Source organism: Pongo abelii, chromosome 5 (genome assembly GCF_028885655.2).
Source record: "Pongo abelii isolate AG06213 chromosome 5, NHGRI_mPonAbe1-v2.0_pri, whole genome shotgun sequence".
In the NCBI taxonomy this organism is placed as follows: Eukaryota; Metazoa; Chordata; class Mammalia; order Primates; family Hominidae; genus Pongo; species Pongo abelii.
In genome coordinates this window covers 78,350,156-78,370,665 of record NC_071990.2, presented here as the reverse complement: position 1 = coordinate 78,370,665, position 20,510 = coordinate 78,350,156, and the positions used below count along the sequence as shown (strand labels likewise).

Sequence of the window (20,510 nt, the reverse complement as noted above, 5' to 3'; positions counted from 1 at the left end):
TGAAGACAACAATTATTCACACACTGAAGTTTGGAGACATACGTGATTCCATAGCTAACACTCTTTTTAAGTATAGTCTATCTGCCAGTAAAGCCCAACTGAGAACTCTGTAAGTACATTAGGGATATCGCCAAAAGCCATATGCTTGATTCTGCAGAGTCAATTCTCTAGCATAGGAAAACAAAACAAAAATATGCCTAATTCTGAAAAAGAAGCACAGCCAAAAAAAGCTCACTGGTCAATCATTACCCTGTCAAATATGATTAAAAGGGTAAAACTATAATTACTTTGGCACCAACCTAATATATTCTTATGATTAGTAAAAAGGAGAGCTCAAAGCCAATTTTCTGTAGATACCTTAATCAAGCAGAACTCATTTCCACTGATTTTTACTATTGTGTTGGTCCTGAAAATAAAGTCCAGTCTCAGGGGTTTTCTGGTTTTTATAACTAGTTAAAAACTAGTAAAACATCATAGCTTTAGTATTATGGTTCATCCATCCATCACTCACTACAAAATCAGTGGTCTAGGAAATTAAATACACTTGACCAAGAGAGCAGAATAATCTCTTACCATTAAAACATAAAATTAACACACTTTTTTTTCCAGAAGAGAATAAACCAAACTAAATAGATTCGCCTCACCAGAATAAATGATTTCACACAACTCATACCGTATTCTGTTTAATTCATCAAATCCATGTTAGGTGTTACAATGGAAGGGCACTGAAATAAGACTAAAAGGACTCAAGTGATAAATAAGGCATGGCTTCCTCCCATCAGAGAACTCAGAAAACGCAGGGCAACAACTGACTCTACTTCAAGGCAAAAAGGCATTTCTGTCAAACACAGGTCCAGGTGATATGCTAGAGGGTCACAGACAAATTAATTCAAACTAGGGAAGGACCAAAAATACGTGATATTGTATGAGTGCTGAGAGATCATGGAGCATTTATTGGGATGGGGGGCAGTCTTTCACACCAGGAAGAAGCACAGATGAGGGCACAGAGGCAGGGGCACAAGCAATGGTGCAGAGAAAGTAGAGCTGGAGCAGAGGTAATGCACAGATAGGGATATGGGGCTGAAAAGAGATTCTGGGTGCACAATAGAGAAGGCCTTGAATGGAATCAGCTCCTAAATCACGTAAATCCATTCACTGTTTAAAATGTGGTCTTCACTGTTTAAGATATGATTTTAATTCATTGAAGCTCCTTTTTATTTTATAGACTAGATGCTACCTAGTTTATGAACTGCAAATAAAAAGCCAATTAGATCTTTGAAACTAAATTTGTGGAAATGTTGTTTTTCACAGTGACAATCATAAATTGTTAAAGAAAGAAGTAAATGATATTACAATGTGTGAAATTTATGGAAAACCTCCCAAATGAGATAGTATTGTTTCAGACATTCATGTTATAAAGAAATAATAAAAACAGTTCAGAGTCAATTCTCAAAGTATAATAAAAAGTTCAAGTGTTACATAGGTAAACTTGTGTCATGGAGTGTGTTGTACAGACAATTTCATCACAATAGCAAAGACATGGAATCAATCTAAATGCCCCTCAATTATAAACTAGATAAAGAAAATGTGGTACATATACAACATGGACTACTATGTAGCCATACAAAAGAATGAGATCATGTCTTTTGTAGGGACATAGATAGAGCTGGAGGCCATTATCCTTAGCAAACTAACACAGAAACAGAAAACCAAATACCACATATTCTTACCTATAAGTAGGAGCTAAATGATGCGAACACATAAGACATGATCTTAACTGTGACAGAAAAAAAAACTGTAGAGGCAAGAAGCGTGGCAGACAACCTATTACGGGGGCTCCTGAAATAGGCAAGTAGAGATGATGTTTAACAGATGACAGAAATCACAAAGCTCATTGTGAAAGGGGAAGAACACTGAAAATTATATAACTGAGAAATCAGAACAAAAGAATAGCAATCAGATTAGACCATTTTATAACAATACAGAAATGGAATCCAGAATGAAAATCAAGTTCCATTAATGTAACTCACAAAATCACTGAACACAGTAACACCTGAATTCTTACATTTTCTGAACAATTTATTCCTAAGAGAAGCAGACCTGTAACACACTGAGGATCTTTCACTTTTGATTCTGGACTGAAACTGGAGAATGCGGCCATGATGCCCATCATTCAACTTTACTGGAAGAAAAAAACTCACACAACACTCTTAAATATTTGCCCTACCCTTTTCCACAACATAATCTACTTAACAGCTAGATTCAGTTGTTTGTAAGACAGAATTAAACAATAAAATTCTCAATTCCTAAAAAAAAAAAAAAAAACATTCTTAGGTTCTTCTGCTGCTAAGGAATTAATGAACTTACAGATTATCAAGGCCAAGGGAGAACTAGTATTTATTTGTTGCCTATGTGACAGGAAGCAGTGAGTGAAGCATTCCTCATTAATCCTTAACCATAAGTTCCTCAATATCCAAACCATTGTCATCCTCATTTTTCAGAATAGGAGAGTGTGTATCATGGAGGTAAGCAACTTGCTCAAAAGAAGTTAGCTAATGTTGACAGAGCTAATATTCAAATTCAGATTCTTCTGACTCTAAAAGTCACTTTTTCTTATTGGAAAGAGTGCTCTGTCCAATAAGCACTGTGTCTCCAAGAATTTATCTTTGGCAACCCTAATGCTCCATCAATAATGCTTCTTCTTTTTCTTTTTCTTTTTTTTTTTTTTTTGAGATGGAGTCTCGCTCTTTTGCCCAGGCTGGAGTGCAGTGGCGTTATCTCGGCTCACTGCAAGCTCTGCCTCCCGGGTTTACGCCATTCTCCTGCCTCAGCCTCCCGAGTAGCTGGGACTACAGGCGCCCACCACCACACCCGGCTAGTTTTTTGTATTTTTAGTAGAGACGGGGTTTCACCGTGTTAGCTAGGATGGTCTCGATCTCCTGACCTCGTGATCCACCTGCCTCGGCCTCCCAAAGTGCTGGGATTACAGGCGTGAGCCACCGCGCCCAGACTCCTTTTGTTATTTCTTTCTTCATTAATTTATACATGCTCATTCCTAAATTAATCACGGAGCACCTACTGGATGCTAAATGTTGATTATGATCGTTCATTAGTATCTATAAGTCTTTTATATTAAGCATGGCATTCTAAGCCTTGCCCTTTTCCTTATTCAAATCTATTGTCAGAATGGTTGTTAACATCACACCACTTCTATTTATTTCCAAGATGTGTTCTAGTAAACATATAAATTCATGATATTCATGCCATAAAGTTATGTGTCTACTACTTTCTTTAAATATAAAAATCCTCATTAGTTGGGGGAAAAAAGCATGTACCACAGAACTACCTAAAATATAATATCCCAATTATTTAAGTAAATTTAACAACTTGGAACTGTTCAAAAAGTTGTTTATTAACAGTATTAATATTAAAATGTGTGAATTAAGACAAATGATGCCACAAGATTTTAGTGTAATTTTAACTAAAAACCATGTAGCTATGTGTATGTGTGTGTATATACAAACAAACAAAGTACCCTCTTAAACATTTACTTGTAAATCATGCAATAAAAAGCACCTCTGCATCAATTGATACAGGGTTTCTTGCAAATGTTCAGCGTACTGCCAATAATATTTCATAGCCAACTTATATAAGAAGTCATCTACAAGGTGAATCAACGGAAGGAAAGATATTTACCCCTTTCTGAAAAGGCATTTTAACTAATCATGGGCTTCTGAGTATTACTACTAATTTAAGGACTCTTAACACCATAGAAATCATGGTACTATCATAAGGAGTTCTGTTTCAAAAGTATACCCCAAATGTTCAGTAAGCTACATATGATAACAAAAGGTAATACTGAAGAAGAGCAGAAATACAACTATTTCTAATTTTTTAAAGATGTACCTTATAATACTACTTTTGAGAGTAGAAGAAACGGTCTACTTCTACTAGTTACCTTTACAAGAGAAAAAAAGGGGGTTGGAATCAATGGTAGCTCTCATTTTACAGTTGCTCAGTATTCACTCAAGGGAGTTTGAGATTACCTCAAAGAGCCCAAGTCCAAACCCAGCCGTGCCAGCAGCACTTCCCAATATGCACAGAGACACCTCCAGCTGCCCACAGAACCACTACCCCCTCACCATTATCATTCATGCTCTCAAATCTCTGAGATTCATGTAGGAAAATATAGTCAAATGCATCCCCAAAAAGGTCCATGTCAGAAAGGCCCACATCAGTTCCTTCCATTCTTTCTTTCTCTTTTCTGCTTTATAAAGTACAAGTGACAAATAAAAATTATATATTTTCAGTGTACAAGGTAATGTTGTGTTATATATACATATATATACATGCACATATATACACATATATACGTATATATACATATATACACATATATATCTTGTGAAATAATTAAATCAAGCTAATTAACATATATATCACCTCACATACTTAGCATTTTCTGTGGTAAGACCATTCAGTATCTACTCTTGGCAATTTTCGTGGATATGGAACATTATTACTAACTACAGTCACTATACTGTACAACAGATCACCAGAATTTATTCATCCTAACTGAAACCCTTTGACCCTTTGAACAACATCTCTCTATTCTCCCCCAACTGTCAGCTCCTGAAAGAAAATATGGCATCATCTCACTTATATGTGGAATCTAAAAAAGCTGATCTCATAGAAGTGGAAAATAGAATTATGGTTCCATTCTTTCTAATAGATAACTGTCGTGTACTTCAGAGAATATCCCAGTAAAATAAAAAGATTAAAATTAAGTGAGATGAATAATGAAAACTGCCAATGAGGGCATTTGGGTTGACTATAGAAAAAATAATAGTTCACCCTAAACCAGTGGTTCTCAATCTCAGTTGTATGTTGGAATAACCTAAGGACTATGAAAGAATCATGTCTCAGTCCAGACCCTAGATATTCTGATGTAATTGGTCTGGGGTACAACCCAGGCATCAAGACTTTTAACAGCTCCCCAGATGACTGTAATGCAGAGCTAGGGTTGAGAGTCACTGCCTAGAACTCTAGACTTAAGTCTACCAACACAAAAGAGGCAAAGACTTTCAGAAAGTCTTTTAAAAAAGAAAAATAAATTTTTAAAACTAATAAAACTAATGTTGTAAATCTAATTAATGACACTTTATTTTACCTTTTCTTTCTTTCTTTCTTTTTTTTTTTTTTTGAGACGGAGTCTTGCTCTGTCACCAGGCTAGAGTGCAGTGGCACAATCTCGGCTCACTGCAACCTCCGCCTCCCAGGTTCAAGCAATTCTCCTGCCTCAGCCTCCCAAGTAGCTGGGACTACAGGTGCGCACCACCACACCCAGCTAATTTTTGTATTCTTAGTAGAGACGGGGTTTCACCATGTTGGCCAGGATGGTCTTGACCTCGTGATCTGCCTGCCTCGGCCTCCCAAAGTGCTGGGATTACAGGCAATACTTTATTTTTCATACCTATGGAAGCTCCTCAGCACTACTACAGGCCTGCAGGAATCCAGGTACAAAAGGCCTGGATTCATATGGTATTTACTGTTAAAAAGGTTAAATGAACAACTAAGTTTGCTGTCACTGTGTTCACCATCACAGACAACTGTGCATGGGCAAGGCACTTCTTTAAAGTGGGACTAGAAAAGTATAAATCACTGAGGCACACATGCCTCCAGGTCCAGCCCCCACTGTATCTCTCACCCTAGCAGACAACAGAGAGCTGCACAGCCACATAAAGCAGCCCACAGGCATGGCCTTGGCCTACTTTGGACTGATTTCTGCTCGGAAGACAAATAGGAGAAGACGCGTTGTGGTTCACAGAATAAAAAATAAACACATGAGAATAAACACTCCCTAAAAATACACAGGTAGAAGTAACTTTGGAGTTATTAAAAACACAGTTATTAACACATTTAGGTTTTAAATTTGCAAAATGCCATATAATTTGTATGAACTGGGTGTCAATGTCATTCTGTCAAAAATACTGTTTTACAGAAAGAAATGAATTATACTAATTCCAGGAAAGAAGGTATTTTTTATTAGAATATCAAAGGATGAGAGAAAGGTGCCTAAATTCTGCATATCCTGTTTTATTAATAAGTTAGATAATTTCAAGTACTATATAAAGTATGTATAAGGATCAGAAGCATTATTTTTACCAGTTACCTTTTCACCAACTAGTATTTGTGAAATTGATGTAAAATGTTAACATTTTACATGTATTATAATTTACATAGAAAAACTTACCTTACTCCATGAAAATAATTTCTGCTGCTTTATATTTACAAGCCTAGTCAGAGATGATCATTTTAAATACCAAGCCCAGAAACATATTTGAGAAACCACTGGGTTCAAGATCTCATGGAATCCAGCACCACAAGAGGACACAAAGGCGACCTAATCTTTGTTCTTCATGTGATGTATTAATTTTTAAAAGTAATGAGGAATTTTTAGAGCTCAGCTTTTTGAAACGTAAGAAATAGCTTCCTCTGGATGCAATCTTTTTCTTGTGTACTTTGAAGCACAAAAAATAGCTGACATAGTCTGAATGTATTAAAGATATATAAGCAATATTTCTCTCCTAATATAAGAAAATTGAGAAAAACCAAAAACAAGAAATATTATCCCACATTTATTACAAAATAATTAATAATGCCATAGAGGCAGAAAAGGTATGATATCTTTCCTCACCCTTTATAGGGGTCACGGTCAATATTACTGTAACAAAAGACAGATGTGTTAGTCTGTTTACGTTGCTATAAAGAAATTCCTGAAACAGGATAATTTATAAAGAAAATAAGTTTATTTGGCTCATGTTTCTGCAGGTTACACAAGAAACAAGTGCTGGCATCTGCTTCTGTTGAGGGCCTCAGGAACTTTATAATCATGATAACAGGTGAAGGAGAGTCAGAGTGTCATGTGCCAAGAACAGTGGCAAGAGAGAGGGGAGATGTCACACTCTTTTAAACAACCAAATCTCACATGAACTCAGAGCAACCACTCATTCTTTACTGAGAGAAGGACATGATGTAATTCATGAGGGATCTGCTACCATGACCCAAACACCTCCCACTAGACCCCACCTTCAACACTGGGGATCACATTTCAACATGAGATTTGAAGGGAACAAATATCCAAACCATATAATTCTGTCTCTGGCACCCCAAATTTCATGTCCTTTCATTCCATAATACAATCATCTCTTCCCAATAGTCTCCAAAAGTCCCAACTTGTTTCAGCATCAACTTAAAGTCCAAAGTCTCATCTGAGACTCAAGACAAGTTCCTTCTACCTATGAGCCTGTAAAATCAAAAGTAAGTTATTTACTTCCAAGATACAATGTTGGTACAGGTTCCCATTTCAGAGAAATCAGCCCAAATAACGGGGCAACAGATCCCATGCAAATCTAAAACCCTGCAGGCAGATATTAAATCTTAAAGTTTCAAAATAATCCTTGATTCAGTGTCCCACATCCATGGCATACTGGTGTAAGAGGTGGGCTCCCAAAGCCTTGGGCAGCTCCACCCCTGTGACTGCTCTCACTGGTTAGAGGTGAGTGCCTGAAGCTTTTCCAGGCTCAGGGTGCACGTTGCCAATGGCTCTAACATTCTCAAATCTGGAGGATGGCAGTCCCATTCTCACAGCTCCACTAGACATTGCCCCAGTGGGAACTCTTGTGTGGGAGCTCCAATCCCAAATGTCCCTTCAATGCTGCCCTAGTAGAAGCTCTCTACAAGGGTTCCACCCCTGTAGCAGGCTTTTGGCTGGGTACCCAAGCTTTCCCACACATCCTTTGAAATCTAGGTGAAGGCTGCCAAGCCTCCTTCACTCTTCCATTGTGTGCAACTGCAGCCTTAACACCAAGTGGAAGCTGCCAAGGCTTATGGCTTGCACCCTCTAGAGCAGCAGCCTGAGCTGTATCTGGGGCCCTTTGAGCCACAGCTGGAGCTGTAGTAGCAGGCATGCAGTGAGTAGCTTCCCAAGGTGATGCACAGCAGCAGAGCCCTGGGTCTGACTCTGAAAACCACTCCTTCCTTCTAGGACTCCGGGCCTGTGATGGAAGGGGCTGTCTCCTCAGAGACTTCCAAAATGCTTTTGAGGCCCTTTTTCCCATTGTCTTGGATAGTAGCACTTGACTCCCTTTTAGTCAAGCAAATCTCTCTAGAAAGTGATTGCTCCACTTGAATTCCTCCCATGAAAACGCTCTTTCCTTGTCTAACTCATGGTCAGGATGAGAATTTTCCAAATTTGTATGCTCTGCTTCCCCTTTAAATGTAACTTCCAACTTTACGTTATTACTTTGCTCTGACATCTGATAATAGGCCGTTAGAAGCAGCCATAGCACATCTTGAATGCTAAGCATTACTGCTTAGGATTTCTTCTACCAGATGCTGTACATTATGACTCTTAAGCTCAAACTTCCACAGATCCGTAGGGCATGAACACAATGCCGTCAAGTTCTTTGCTAGGGTATAAAGTGGGTGACCTTTATCCAATTCTCAATAAATTCCTCATTTCCATCTGAGGCATCAGTCTGGCTTTCACTGTCCATATTTCTATCACCATTTTGGTCAGAACCATTTAGTCTTAAGAAGTTCCAAACTTTCCCTCAGCTTCCTGTCTTCTTCTTAGCTCTCCAAACTCTCCCAAACTCTGCCCATTGCCCACTTTCAAAATCACACCCACATTTTCAGGTATCTTTATAGCAACGTCACATTGTTTAGTACCAATTTTCTGTGTTAGTCTGTTTTGTATCGCTATAAAGGAATATCTGACACTGTGAACTTTATAAAGTGGTTTATTTGGTTCGTGGTTCCATAGGCTGTATAAGCAAGGTGCCAGCATCCGCTTGGCTCCTGGTGAGGCCTCAGGAAGCTTATAATCATGGCAGAAAACAGGGAGCTGGTGTATCACATGGTGAGTCAGGAAGCAAGAGAGAGGGAGAGAAGTGCCAGGCTCTTTTACACAACCAGAGCTCACATGAACTCATAGGGAACTCACTCATTACTGTGAGGACAGCACCAAATTATTCTTGAGGGATCCATCCTCATGACCCAAATATCTACCACTAGGCCCACCTCCAACACTGAACGTCACATTTTACAATGAGATTTGAAGGTGACAAAACATCTAAACCATATCAACAGGTTAACAGGAGAAAAAGATAACAGATGTATTTAATCAAAATTTTACTTGATACGGGAGCCTTTGGAATTGACAACCCAAAGATTCATAGAAAATTGTCTGTTTTATGCTTAGGTTTGATGCAGAATGGACAGTCATATAGAAATGTAATTGAACAAAAATGATATGACCTAATGGTAATAGTCAAAGGGGAAACCCAGCAAGGCCTGTCTGTTTGGATTCTTCCTGGCCTCTCTGTGTGGCATTCATTCCTTGTGGGCACAGGGAAGGACCCCTTCTGAAATGAGTGTCTTATGATCTACTTTCAGATAAGGTAGGTCAGAGAATTTCCCTATGGTCAGCTCTTACACAGAAAGGCAGAAGAAGGTTAGAGTAATGTTTCTAGGTTTTATGTCTAGCTTTTTTCATAAAGGGGTTCGTTCTAGTTTCAATGACTTGCCTTGGAGAAAAATAACTCTAGTTTCTATGGCCTGCCTTGGGGAGAAAGAGGAGTGGGAGAATGAAGGGGAGAAGGTCAGAAAGAGACTTTGCTTCTGAGACCCTTCGTGTTCCTCAGTTCGAAGTACTCAGCATGCCAAAGCACCACACTTTAGGGTGTCATTTTCTGAGTCCACAAAAGTGTGAAACAATGGATCTGCTCAATGACTGAAAGCAGCTCACAACACCTCAATGTCTCCTTCACAGTACACACATCTCTCAACAGTGGTATTCTCTCATGTATTTAATTACTACACCAGTGCTAACAAATGCCCACACACACTTAAATTTAAAATTCATGTAAACAGTGTTTTTGTAACAGGAAATTCATGTGAAAAAACCACCATTGACTTGTAATATAAGAAATGTAATAATTCCCCTTCCTGTGATGGGTGGGCGCCACCACCCAAATCACCGTAAAGCCGATGTGGATCCCACATACACATCAGACCTCCCTCTACAGATACTCATTTCCAATCATTATACTTCTCTGCTGGTTTTGTACCACTTTTATTGATACATGTGCTTTGTCTGCATATTCTATTTAGGAATTCACTCAAATTCACGTTATATCAAGATTACTATTTTAGCTTTCAGTGTGACTCAGAATATAATGCAAGTATGTGTGTTTATAGTTCCACATGTGTGATATTACTTGTAAACTTTATTTACAAGTAAATTTGTTTTGTCTTATTGCCTACAACATGTTAGCATTCATTTATGCAATACATTTCTTTTTAGCTATGTCACTTTATGTACTTTTCTATGGATTGATATAATAGTATAGTTTAATTAGAATTTAAGGTTTCCTACTGGTTTCCAGTGTACAATACACTGAATTTCCTACCCAAAATGTTTCCTCACATATGGGTACTTATTAGGAACAAAGGAAGGCAGTAAGATGGAGGGGAAAAGGGAGAGAGTTCCCCTAGAACAAGAATCAACAACACCCAATTGTTAGATCCCTATTATGTTTATCTACATATTGCACTAAACAGTATGAAACAGTATCAAACATAGTTGTTAGGGTCATTGTAGCACTATTATTTTTGTTGTTGTTGTTGTTGTTAGGGTCACTGTAGCACTACTATTTTGTTGCTGTTGTTGGTTCATTTTCTCTCATTTCTGCCACTCAGCTCAATCAGGCTCCTAATAAACACTTATTCTTTGGTGACCAGGTGCCAAATGTCACTTGGTACTGAGAAATCTTTCAGAAGCTGGTCTACAAATCCCTCTTAATTTACAGCACTTGGGTGTTTTGAATTTACTATATTTGGGTGTTTGAATCATTCAAAACACTCAGGTGTTTTGAACGATTACGTTTCCTTTGACTCTTTTCTGGTAAAAATTTTTTATTATGCTCCCTGAACATATGTTTCACTTTTGTTTAAACCAGTGATTCTCAAACTCCAGTATTCATCAGAATCACTTGGGGGGCCTGTTAAGCCACAAACTGCTGAGCCCCACTTAGAATTTCTGATTCTTAACAGAATCAGGAATGGTGGGATCTGAGAATCTGCATTTCTAACAACTTCCCACCTGATGCTCATGCAGCTTGTGGGGAACTCACTGATCTAAGGAACCACCTTAAAGTACTAAAAGTCATTGTTCTAGAATTCTATAGGAACCCCATTCCATTTACTATATATTTAACCTTTTAGATAACTTATTTTCCTCATTTCCTTATCTATAATCAAGGCAAGAGGTGAGGACGACTTCTTAGACAAGAGTTGAAGCAGCAAGGAAAGAAATTCAAGAATGAAAACCCAAAGGCAGTTGAAAAAAGAAACAATGGGGCCAGGAGACAGATTTCTGAATAAAGGGCACTGGGGGAGCAGTGGGAGAAGAAAATAAACTTTAAAGAATAGCTTGTAGAAAAACTGTCAGAAATGAACTCAGCAAAAACAAAGACAAAGGGGCACCTTCTCCTACCTTCAAAAGAGTCTCAGAAAAAGAGACGCTGACATATTCTTGAGATCTAGGACAAGTCTTTCCACTTGCACTCTGTATTTCTTCTACATTAAAGAACCTGAGCCAGTAATGATTCTTTTGTTATCCTCTTCCTTCTGTATCTTCTACTTTTCTCTCTCTGCTGGTTCCTTCCCAAAGTACCAGCATGCTGTCCTTCCATTTGCACTCTCTTCAACTACCAACCCCTGCCCTCACACACACATAGTCCCTTGCTAGTCAAATAGTGGTTCTCAGACCAGCAGCATCAATATGACCTGGAAGCGTATCAGAAATGCAGAATCTCAGGCTCATCCCATTTACCCCGTTTATCTAATTTCCTTTTCAATTTGATAATGGGATTGATATTATACTATACATTTTTCCAGCCTAAAGTCTAGAACTATCTACCTGGATTTATTCACTGCATATGAAAGTTATCCTAAAAAATAAATTTCAGGATTTCTAGGATCCATACTAAATCCAGAATCCTCATGGTACGTTTGGATTTCTAGTAGAAACTTGACATTCAAAAACAGATAAATAGGACATTTAAAAGACAAATAAAACCTGTCAAAAAATAAATGTAATCCTAAACATAAAGATGATTGCAATTTGTTATAGCATTAAGCTATTCCAAAAAAATCACACTAAGCAAAGACCTAGGAATGCAAAAGTACTATGAATGGTTTTAGCCTTTTGTTGCACTGATAAGAAGCTAACTTTGTCATTCTTCATTTGTCCCATTCTGATTCAATTACTTATAAACATGTGTGGCTCTCTTAAAGTCAGGAGCTCTAATACTCACCCTACTTTACTGGGTCTCGTTCCTGGATTCAGGATCTTGCTCTCTGTATTCTACTTCCACTGTTACAGGGGCTTGGCAGATATCTAGAAACTACAGATTAGCAAGGCCATTTTGTTCCAAGTATGAACCCTCACATAGACCATTTCTAAACTTATTTATTCACCAAATAACCACCGAGCATGTCCCTCCATGACAGGAACTGTGCTAGCTATAGAAATACAGTGGGATGAAAATAGTCTCTGAAAGCATAGAGTTTGGGTCTCACAGGGAAGACAGACTGCTTAAACAATTATAATTTAGCTCACATATAATAAAGTACAGAATATAATGGGGATCCACATCAGGAGAACCTAATCTAGTCTAGGGAGGTAGTTAGTGAAGACAAAAGTGGTATTGAAACTGCATGACAAAAGAAAGAATAGTATACAGCCAGACCAAAAGGAGGGGGAGAACATACCCTACAGAGAGAATATGTATTAAAAACTGGAGCTGAGCAAGAAGGTCCATTCAAATAAGTGAAAGAAATTTGGTATGTCTCAGTGCAGAATGTGAAGGACATGGTGGTGACAGGTTGGGCTGGAGAAGTAACTAAGCACCAAATTCTAGAAAAGTCTGTAGTCCAGTTTAAGGCCTTTGGGTTATATCTGAAATTAAATAAGATGACTTGAGACTGGGCTGCAATTTAGACTAGAAAGGGGCAAAGGCTACAGTTAAAGACATACCAGTCTCATTGGGATAAATTAAGTATGACCAAGGAAATGACATCAGGAATGGAGAGAAATGCAGAGATTCCAGAGATATGCAGAAAGAAATTATTATAAAGCCTCTCAGAATCTCTGTCAAATTAAGGATACATCTTTTTATGTTTATGTGTATTATTAAAGTATGTTTTAAATCAATTACAATTTTAAACAAACTTCCATCATTATTGTATTAGACAATTTATATTATGAAAGCTTATATGGAAACTGAGAGAGAAATGCTTACGCATTGAATTTTCACACTCTTTCAGCATCTGTAAAACAGTGAATGCCCCAACTTATAAATGCTGAGCTCCACAGTTTTGTCGGTAAGTCAGTTATTTGCAATGTTTCCTCAGTATGTCGTCTGGAACAGGGTGAGAAGAACGAAGAGGTGAAACAGAGGCTGAGTGGGCTGGGACCAGGAAAACAGTCATCAGAAGACTAAGGCAAGCTCCACCCTGGATCTGTCAGGCCCCTGTTCTGTTCTCTTGTCACCACTAGTCTAGCTAAAAACTGTTTCCTGAATCCATGCTTATACAAGATGAGAAAGCAAGAACTGGGGAGGCAATGGAACAGTGAGAATTCAGTCCTCAGGCTATCAGGCAGAAAAGAAGGGTGAGGGGACCAACCTGAGCAACATGAGCTAGAGGATCAGGAAGCTCCCAAAGCCATCTGGCTGGGTTGGTTGTTTCTCGGGACCCAAAAGTTAAAACTCAGTTCAACCATAACTACTTATACTGCTCTGCATACTGCCCTCCACCTCCACTACCCTAAGCACTCTATACAAGTGCCTTGTAATTAATAAACATTTACTAAATAAACATATACATCAATGAATTAATTTAGTTTGATTTTTTCTTACTTTCTTTTCACTCTGGCCAATTGCTCATCCTTTTTACTATAGCCAGTTGCTCATCCTGTAGCCTATGATTTATGAATGTATTTATAATATATTCACAAATATATTATGTTACAGTTATATATAATATATCTATGTATATTATATTACACATAGATGTGTAATACTATCTATGATTTATGAATATATTCACTACTTAAAGTCGTAGGCGAAAATAACTGGCACTTCATCCATCCACTTCCCTCCTGTGAATATCAAATGACTGTCTAACATAATAGCAACTGTCCAGATTCCCCCTGCCCCACCCGCACACACACTCAAATTTTAATCCTAAATCTGCCTATGGAAGTTCTATGCCATTTTTCCCATTAACAAAGCCCTGCTCTTGTCACCATAAACCCTTCAATCCTTAGTCCAGTTTAGAAACAGCCACTAACATCTTCCTGGCTAGTCTCTGTGATGTCAGTCTTTCTCATCCACCTTCTCAGACCTAGACTAAATCCTTGCCAACATTAAGAGTCCCTCTTTAACAGGAGGCTGTTGCAGTGTCCATGAAATTTAAAAGAAATTAATAAAAATAAATTTAAAAAGAGATTCTATAAAATAAAATGTAAGTAATCTTTTATAAAGAAAAAGAGCATAGCTTTTCACTCATATTTTCTCTCCCATAGATCAGGAAGATGATTAACCGTACCTGCCACACATCACAAAAAAGGTTTTGAGAAATGTGTCACTGGGTATGTAGACTTCTTTTTCTTCCTTCCTTTCTTCCTTCCTTTTGTTTTTCATTCTTTCATTCCATAAATTAGTAAAGAGCATTTAAGTAAGATAAAAATGTGACATAATTCTATAATCAAGTTCTATTTATCCCTCCTCTATACAGTCTAGTCCCCTACTAAATATAATAGAGGTATATTCATTAAGAAGCTGTAGAAAAACAAGAATAAAGAAATAGCAGAGTTCCTGAAATGCTGCAGAAAAAGCATATCATACTTTCTTACTTGTTTATTTTGCCATTTTGGCTTTGCTTTATTTAATTTTGGGTTGCTCAGTTGCTTCAATGAATAGTTGATGCTGTAAACTGAATTCCCCAGCCTCTCAATCTGTCAAGAATCATTCAATTCAACATTTATTGAGTACTTTCTGTCTCTAAACACTCAACAACAGTTGCACATATAAAACAACACTGAAAATTCTAGAAAAAATATTTAATAATATAAATACACTTGTAATATAGTTTTGATTTTCAGGTATGGAGTTTTCTTAGAGCAAGGCATATTGCTATTTCATGTCATCCTTACATAACTGCCATGTTCTTCCTTTATTTTCCTGTCAGTGTATGCTCCCCTTTTGTATATTTTTTCTCTCCCCTTTAACAGTTGCTCCATTTATCTAAATCTATTCATTTATTCCTCATTTTTGAAGTTTAAGGTAACAGGTAGAGAACCAGATTACTTCCAAACATCTGTGCAGAAACATTGTATCTGCAACTCCTGCTGTGAGTAAAACTGACTTTAATTATATGATTTTTTGAAAATTTTTCTCAAAGGCACTGTAACTGAAAGTGTTCAGCATAAAAACAAGCTATCACCTAGGTTCCTCCTATTAGGCACATTCTTGTTACAAAAAAATAACACGCACATTTTATCAGTATTATGAATAGACCCTTGGATAGTAAACAAGAGTTTTGATTTCATGGATGCTTATGACAGCCATAGTTTAAGAGTCCTGGAAATTTTAACATTTGAGACATTATATTAATTGTATAACTACACAGGAAAAAATAAAGAAAAATTGACTGTGTTTGCCATTCATTCACTGGGTATACTCAAAGAGCCTATTATCAAAAAGGACTCTAGAGAAACTAAAATGTGGCTATAAATTGTGTAACACTATTTTTGCTCATGCAATAGTAAGATTTTAGTAACATCTGGGTATTAACTTACTGGGTTTTCATGATAATTCCCAAAACTAAAGTCTCCTATTACCCACAGCATATATGTGCGCCTCATACCTGCTGCACGCTCTTAATGTGATCATGCCTCATCTTCCTCTGACATCCCTGGAATATTGGAATCTGCAGGCTTCCCACCTACACTCACGGTTCTATTCTCTTTGAGTCTCATCTACAGCTATAACTTCACTATTCCTTAAATCCAACAGATCCTAAGTCTGTGTCTGTAGTTCTAGCCTGCTCATCCTCTCTGACCATACTTCCACCTTCCTTCTAGGTAATCCATATTCCAGGGATTAGCCTACACTCAGAGAAACTTGGGCTCAACCTTTTGTCCTATTAGCTTATTTCTATGCTCACCATCTGAATTGAAACTATCACAATCCATTTAGTAGGCTAGGAGAGAAACCTTATTTAGGTATTTAGGTGTTACCCTAAATACTGCTATGTCCCTTAACCACTCTCTGAAACCATTCATAAATGTCTAAAGTGTCTACTCTGAATTTATTCCTACATGTCTATCCTTGTATTTCTCACTATCACAGATCTAATTCAACTCACTATTCCTTATGTAGGCTTTAGTCAAAGCTTTAAAAATTGGTATCTCTGCCTCGAATCACCTCTATAGCCAAAACATCCGCTATGTTCCTCTTTCATTGGACAGATATTTGCTGATCACCTTCTATGTGTCAGGCTTTGAGCTGGGCAACAAGTAAAGAGACCTGAGAAAATCAAAGGTCTCTCCTCAGTGAACATAAGCTCAAGTTCAGGAGATAAACCTGCAACCAAGTAAATAAACAAATAAGTAAATACTACACAGGAGGTGCTTGTGTAGGGAATAACTAGTGGGGGTCCACTAGAGGGGTCAGGGAATACCTCACTGAGGAGGTGTCACTTAAAATAAGACCTAAGGAAGAGAAGAAACCAGCCTCAAAGAGTCAAAGAGAAGAAGAACCTAGGACAGGTCCATGGCAATAAAGAGATTTCAAGGGCTGGAATGAAGGCCATGTTGACTAGGGCCTAGCTGATAATGGGGAGAGTGTATGAGATGAGGTGGGAGAGGTGAGTAGAGGTGAAATCACCCACAGCCTTTTGGGCCACTATCAGAAGCCTGAATCTAATGCGAAGCCTAATTAGAAGCCAGGGAAGAGTTTTATGCAAAGAAATAACACTGCCTGATTTATGTTTTTTTTTTTTTTTTAACTTGCCAGAATTATGTTTCCCAATCATGAGTGTCAATATTCTGCTTCAAAAAAGCCCAGTGGCTCCTGATTAATAGGGTGACCACATGTTCTAGTTTGCTCAAGTAAACCCAGGTTTGCCCGTGTTCTCAGTGTAATTATTAATAGGCACTTCCTTTCACCCTCACAAGGGTACTAGTAGAAACCATAAATTATATGGTCAACTTACTGATAAGCAATACAGTAAAATATTCCTTAGGTTGACATTCAAGACCCTTCTGAATCCGGTCCCAACTTCCCTCTGTACCTTGTACCTTTTTCCCCATCACTTCTTTGCCTTACAAGTGTTTTGGTTACTCTTAAATGCAATGATGGCAGTATTCTGAATGCAGTATGTATTCTCCACTCCAGTGCCTTTGCACACGCTCCTGCATCTTACTGGATGTTCTGTAACCATTTCACTGACAAGTGGACAGAACTTTGAGGGCCAGAGGGTAAGAAGCCTTCCCAGAAACTAGGCAGAAGGAATAACTTCCTCCTCTGTATTTTGTCAGTCTCTATTATGGTATGTATCACAACTAGGTTAATTATTTATACGTCTGTTTTCTCTGCTAGAATGGTAGACACTTAGTAGCAAGGACAGCACCTCTTTTTATGTGTTTTGGAGTCCTCACCACCCACACATGCCTGGCCGATAGCTGGTATCTCACATTGGATTGCTAGATTAACTACTGAATATAAAAGGAAAATAAAATGTATAGTAAAATAATAAAGTTGAACAATGAGATTTTAAAAGACCTTATTGCCTTCACATCTATACTATTTTCATTCTCTAACTTCACTCCAAAGTCAAATGTAGGAAAGTGACAATAAAATTTTAATGAATGACCAGAAGTAAAAAAATGTATAAGGCTAGAAGATGTCGAGCTTTCATGGAAACTAAAAATTTTCATGTTTTGGGAATACATTTCTAAATAATTGTGCAGCTGAAATAAAACAAGTTTGACATACTACCAAAAGGCAATTTTATATACTCACCACTCTTAAAGGATCCTGAACAAAGCCTGCTCACAAGAAGTTTTTGACGTAATTGCATAACTTCAGCTTCCAAGACTTCAATTTTTGATCTCCATTTTGACTCCTCCTCAGACAGCAACATAGCAAGGTGCTCTGTGTATTCTCTGCTGCTTTTGTCTGCTGGTTTTGAGCGGATAATTGCCAAGGCCAGAGCCAGCTTTGAAGTTCTCAAATACCATTTTTGAACATCCATCCTGGCTTTTGTCCCTATCATTTAATAAGAAAAAAGTTATAGAAATTCTTTTTAACTTGTGAAGTGCATTTCATTTGCTTAAAGTTGATTTTGCAGAGTAACATTAATTAATAAGTTTATAAGACTTGGCACCAAGTAACAGAAAAAAAAAAATCAGGGACTGAAAACAGTATGAGAAAGTTATGCAGAAGAAAAATACACACACATGCATATTAAATATATTAAGATTCAATAGTAGGTTTAGACAATTTGACAACTTCTTGGGATGGAAAAAACACATATTAATTCATTTAGTTGTTTCTAACCAGAGAAACATATCAGAATCTCTGAGGGAGCTTTTAAAATATATTCCCTCAAAATTCTGATTTAGCAAATTTTGAGTAGGACTGAGGCTTTTATATTTTGAAAAAGAGTCCACTGAATAACCAGAACCATTAAATTAAATCATCTATTTATAAATTTAAGTCCTTCCTTTCCTCCAACCCATCTGTTAAATCTTGCATTCCTTAATGAACCTTTTACCTGCTATTCCTGCCTCTAACCAGCCCCCTCCAATCTATATGGAGAACAATCTTTTAAATATTTGCATCATTTAAATTGAGAGTCTACTCTGATTCTTCACTTCCAAAGATTTCCAATAGTCATTCTGAGCATACTTTCCCAAACCAACAGTGTGTCACAGTCTTAAAATATAAACATACTTATGGAGACCACATGACAGACCATTGCATACACTGGTTTCATATCATCCCTACTCAAGTATAAGACCTTGTGGTCTCCTCCAGGCTTTATTAGATTATCATAAGAGTTGTGCACATAAAATGTGCTAAATAAAAATGCTTAATGAAGAGTGAAAAGTAAGATGACCCAGAATATTCAGGACTTTCAGTTGCCCCACCTATCCTACTAACACATTTTCAAATTCTTCACCTTACATTTCAAACTTTATTTCCTTCCATTTCCCCAGCCTATTCTTCCATATTGGTTGGATCACACTCAACCAGATACAGCCCAAGTGTACTCCTGTACACATCTCTGCTCATAAATTTTCCACTGCCGTGATGCCCTGACTTTCTTATATAGCTGCCCAAGCCCTGACTGTGCACCCTTTAAAGAACAATTCATATACCACCATATAAAATTTTCTCAGGTCTATTCCCACCCACAGCGATGTGTAACTAACTATCTGATATCCTGTAATTTGGCACTGAAAATGTACAATCTAACAAATGGCTTAATGCTGTTTTATTATAATTAGTAATGAACACAAAAATCTGTATAAAATATGTTCATCACAGCATTATTGATAATATTGAAAATGGACTGACAAATAGTTAAATTAATAAAAGTATGACTATACAAATGAATATTACTTAGCCATTAAAAATTAGATTTTCAGAAATTTTGTATTAGCCTGAGAAAGTGTTAAGTACAACAAATGAGGACATGAAATTATATGGATAGTAGGATCCCAGTTACATGAAAAATGGGGAGCATAAAAAAAGTAAATAGAAAGTATAACTGTAGAATTATTGGTGATTTTTATCCTCTTATCTTCATTTCTTTGTTATTTTTCTAATTTTATTCAATTAACATATATCGAATTATAATTAAAAATGTAAAGAAACTACATATCCAAAATCAAAGTATACAGCTTTGTATTTTCACAGCTGTTGACTACACCAAGGACCAGATATTGTCAAGATGAACAAACTAATTAGAATTATAGCTCCACTTATTTTAGCTTTCTCAACAACCATTTCACTCCCTGGATCTCCCTCCATCTGTCATCAGCGATGGGAGCAGTGGACTCTGACACTCATTACTCTCAGAAAAACACCCTATGTACACAGGACAAACATATGGTTTTTGAGACCCTCCTTCAAGAAGTAAGTTTGCTAATATACATAATATACATAATGACACTGATTTTTTAAAAGGTGCCTATTCAAAGTTGTTTCAGTTAGAAAAGAATCTCACATTCAATTATAAATAGTGGGATTCCAGCCTAAAAGAAAAAACTATAGAAACAGTTTATTAGCACAAGAGGACAAAGTTCTCTGGATAATAAAAACACAGAAAATTCCCTGTCATCCTGCAGAGATATTTAATTAATTGAT

The 20,510-nt window shown here is 37.2% G+C and overlaps 1 protein-coding gene across 4 annotated transcripts in view; it reads right to left on the bottom strand.

Annotated features, from left to right (window-relative positions):
* The window catches only part of MEI4 (meiotic double-stranded break formation protein 4), a 252,077-nt gene that overhangs the window by 201,501 nt on the left and 30,066 nt on the right, over positions 1–20,510 (bottom strand). For all 4 annotated transcript variants that reach the window (XM_002817080.6, XM_054557778.2, XM_054557775.2 and 1 more), the window contains exon 2: positions 18,159–18,404. In XM_002817080.6, coding sequence (XP_002817126.3) covers positions 18,159–18,390 — 232 coding nt within the window. In that variant the 5' untranslated portion in view covers positions 18,391–18,404. The remainder of the gene's footprint in view (positions 1–18,158; positions 18,405–20,510) is intronic.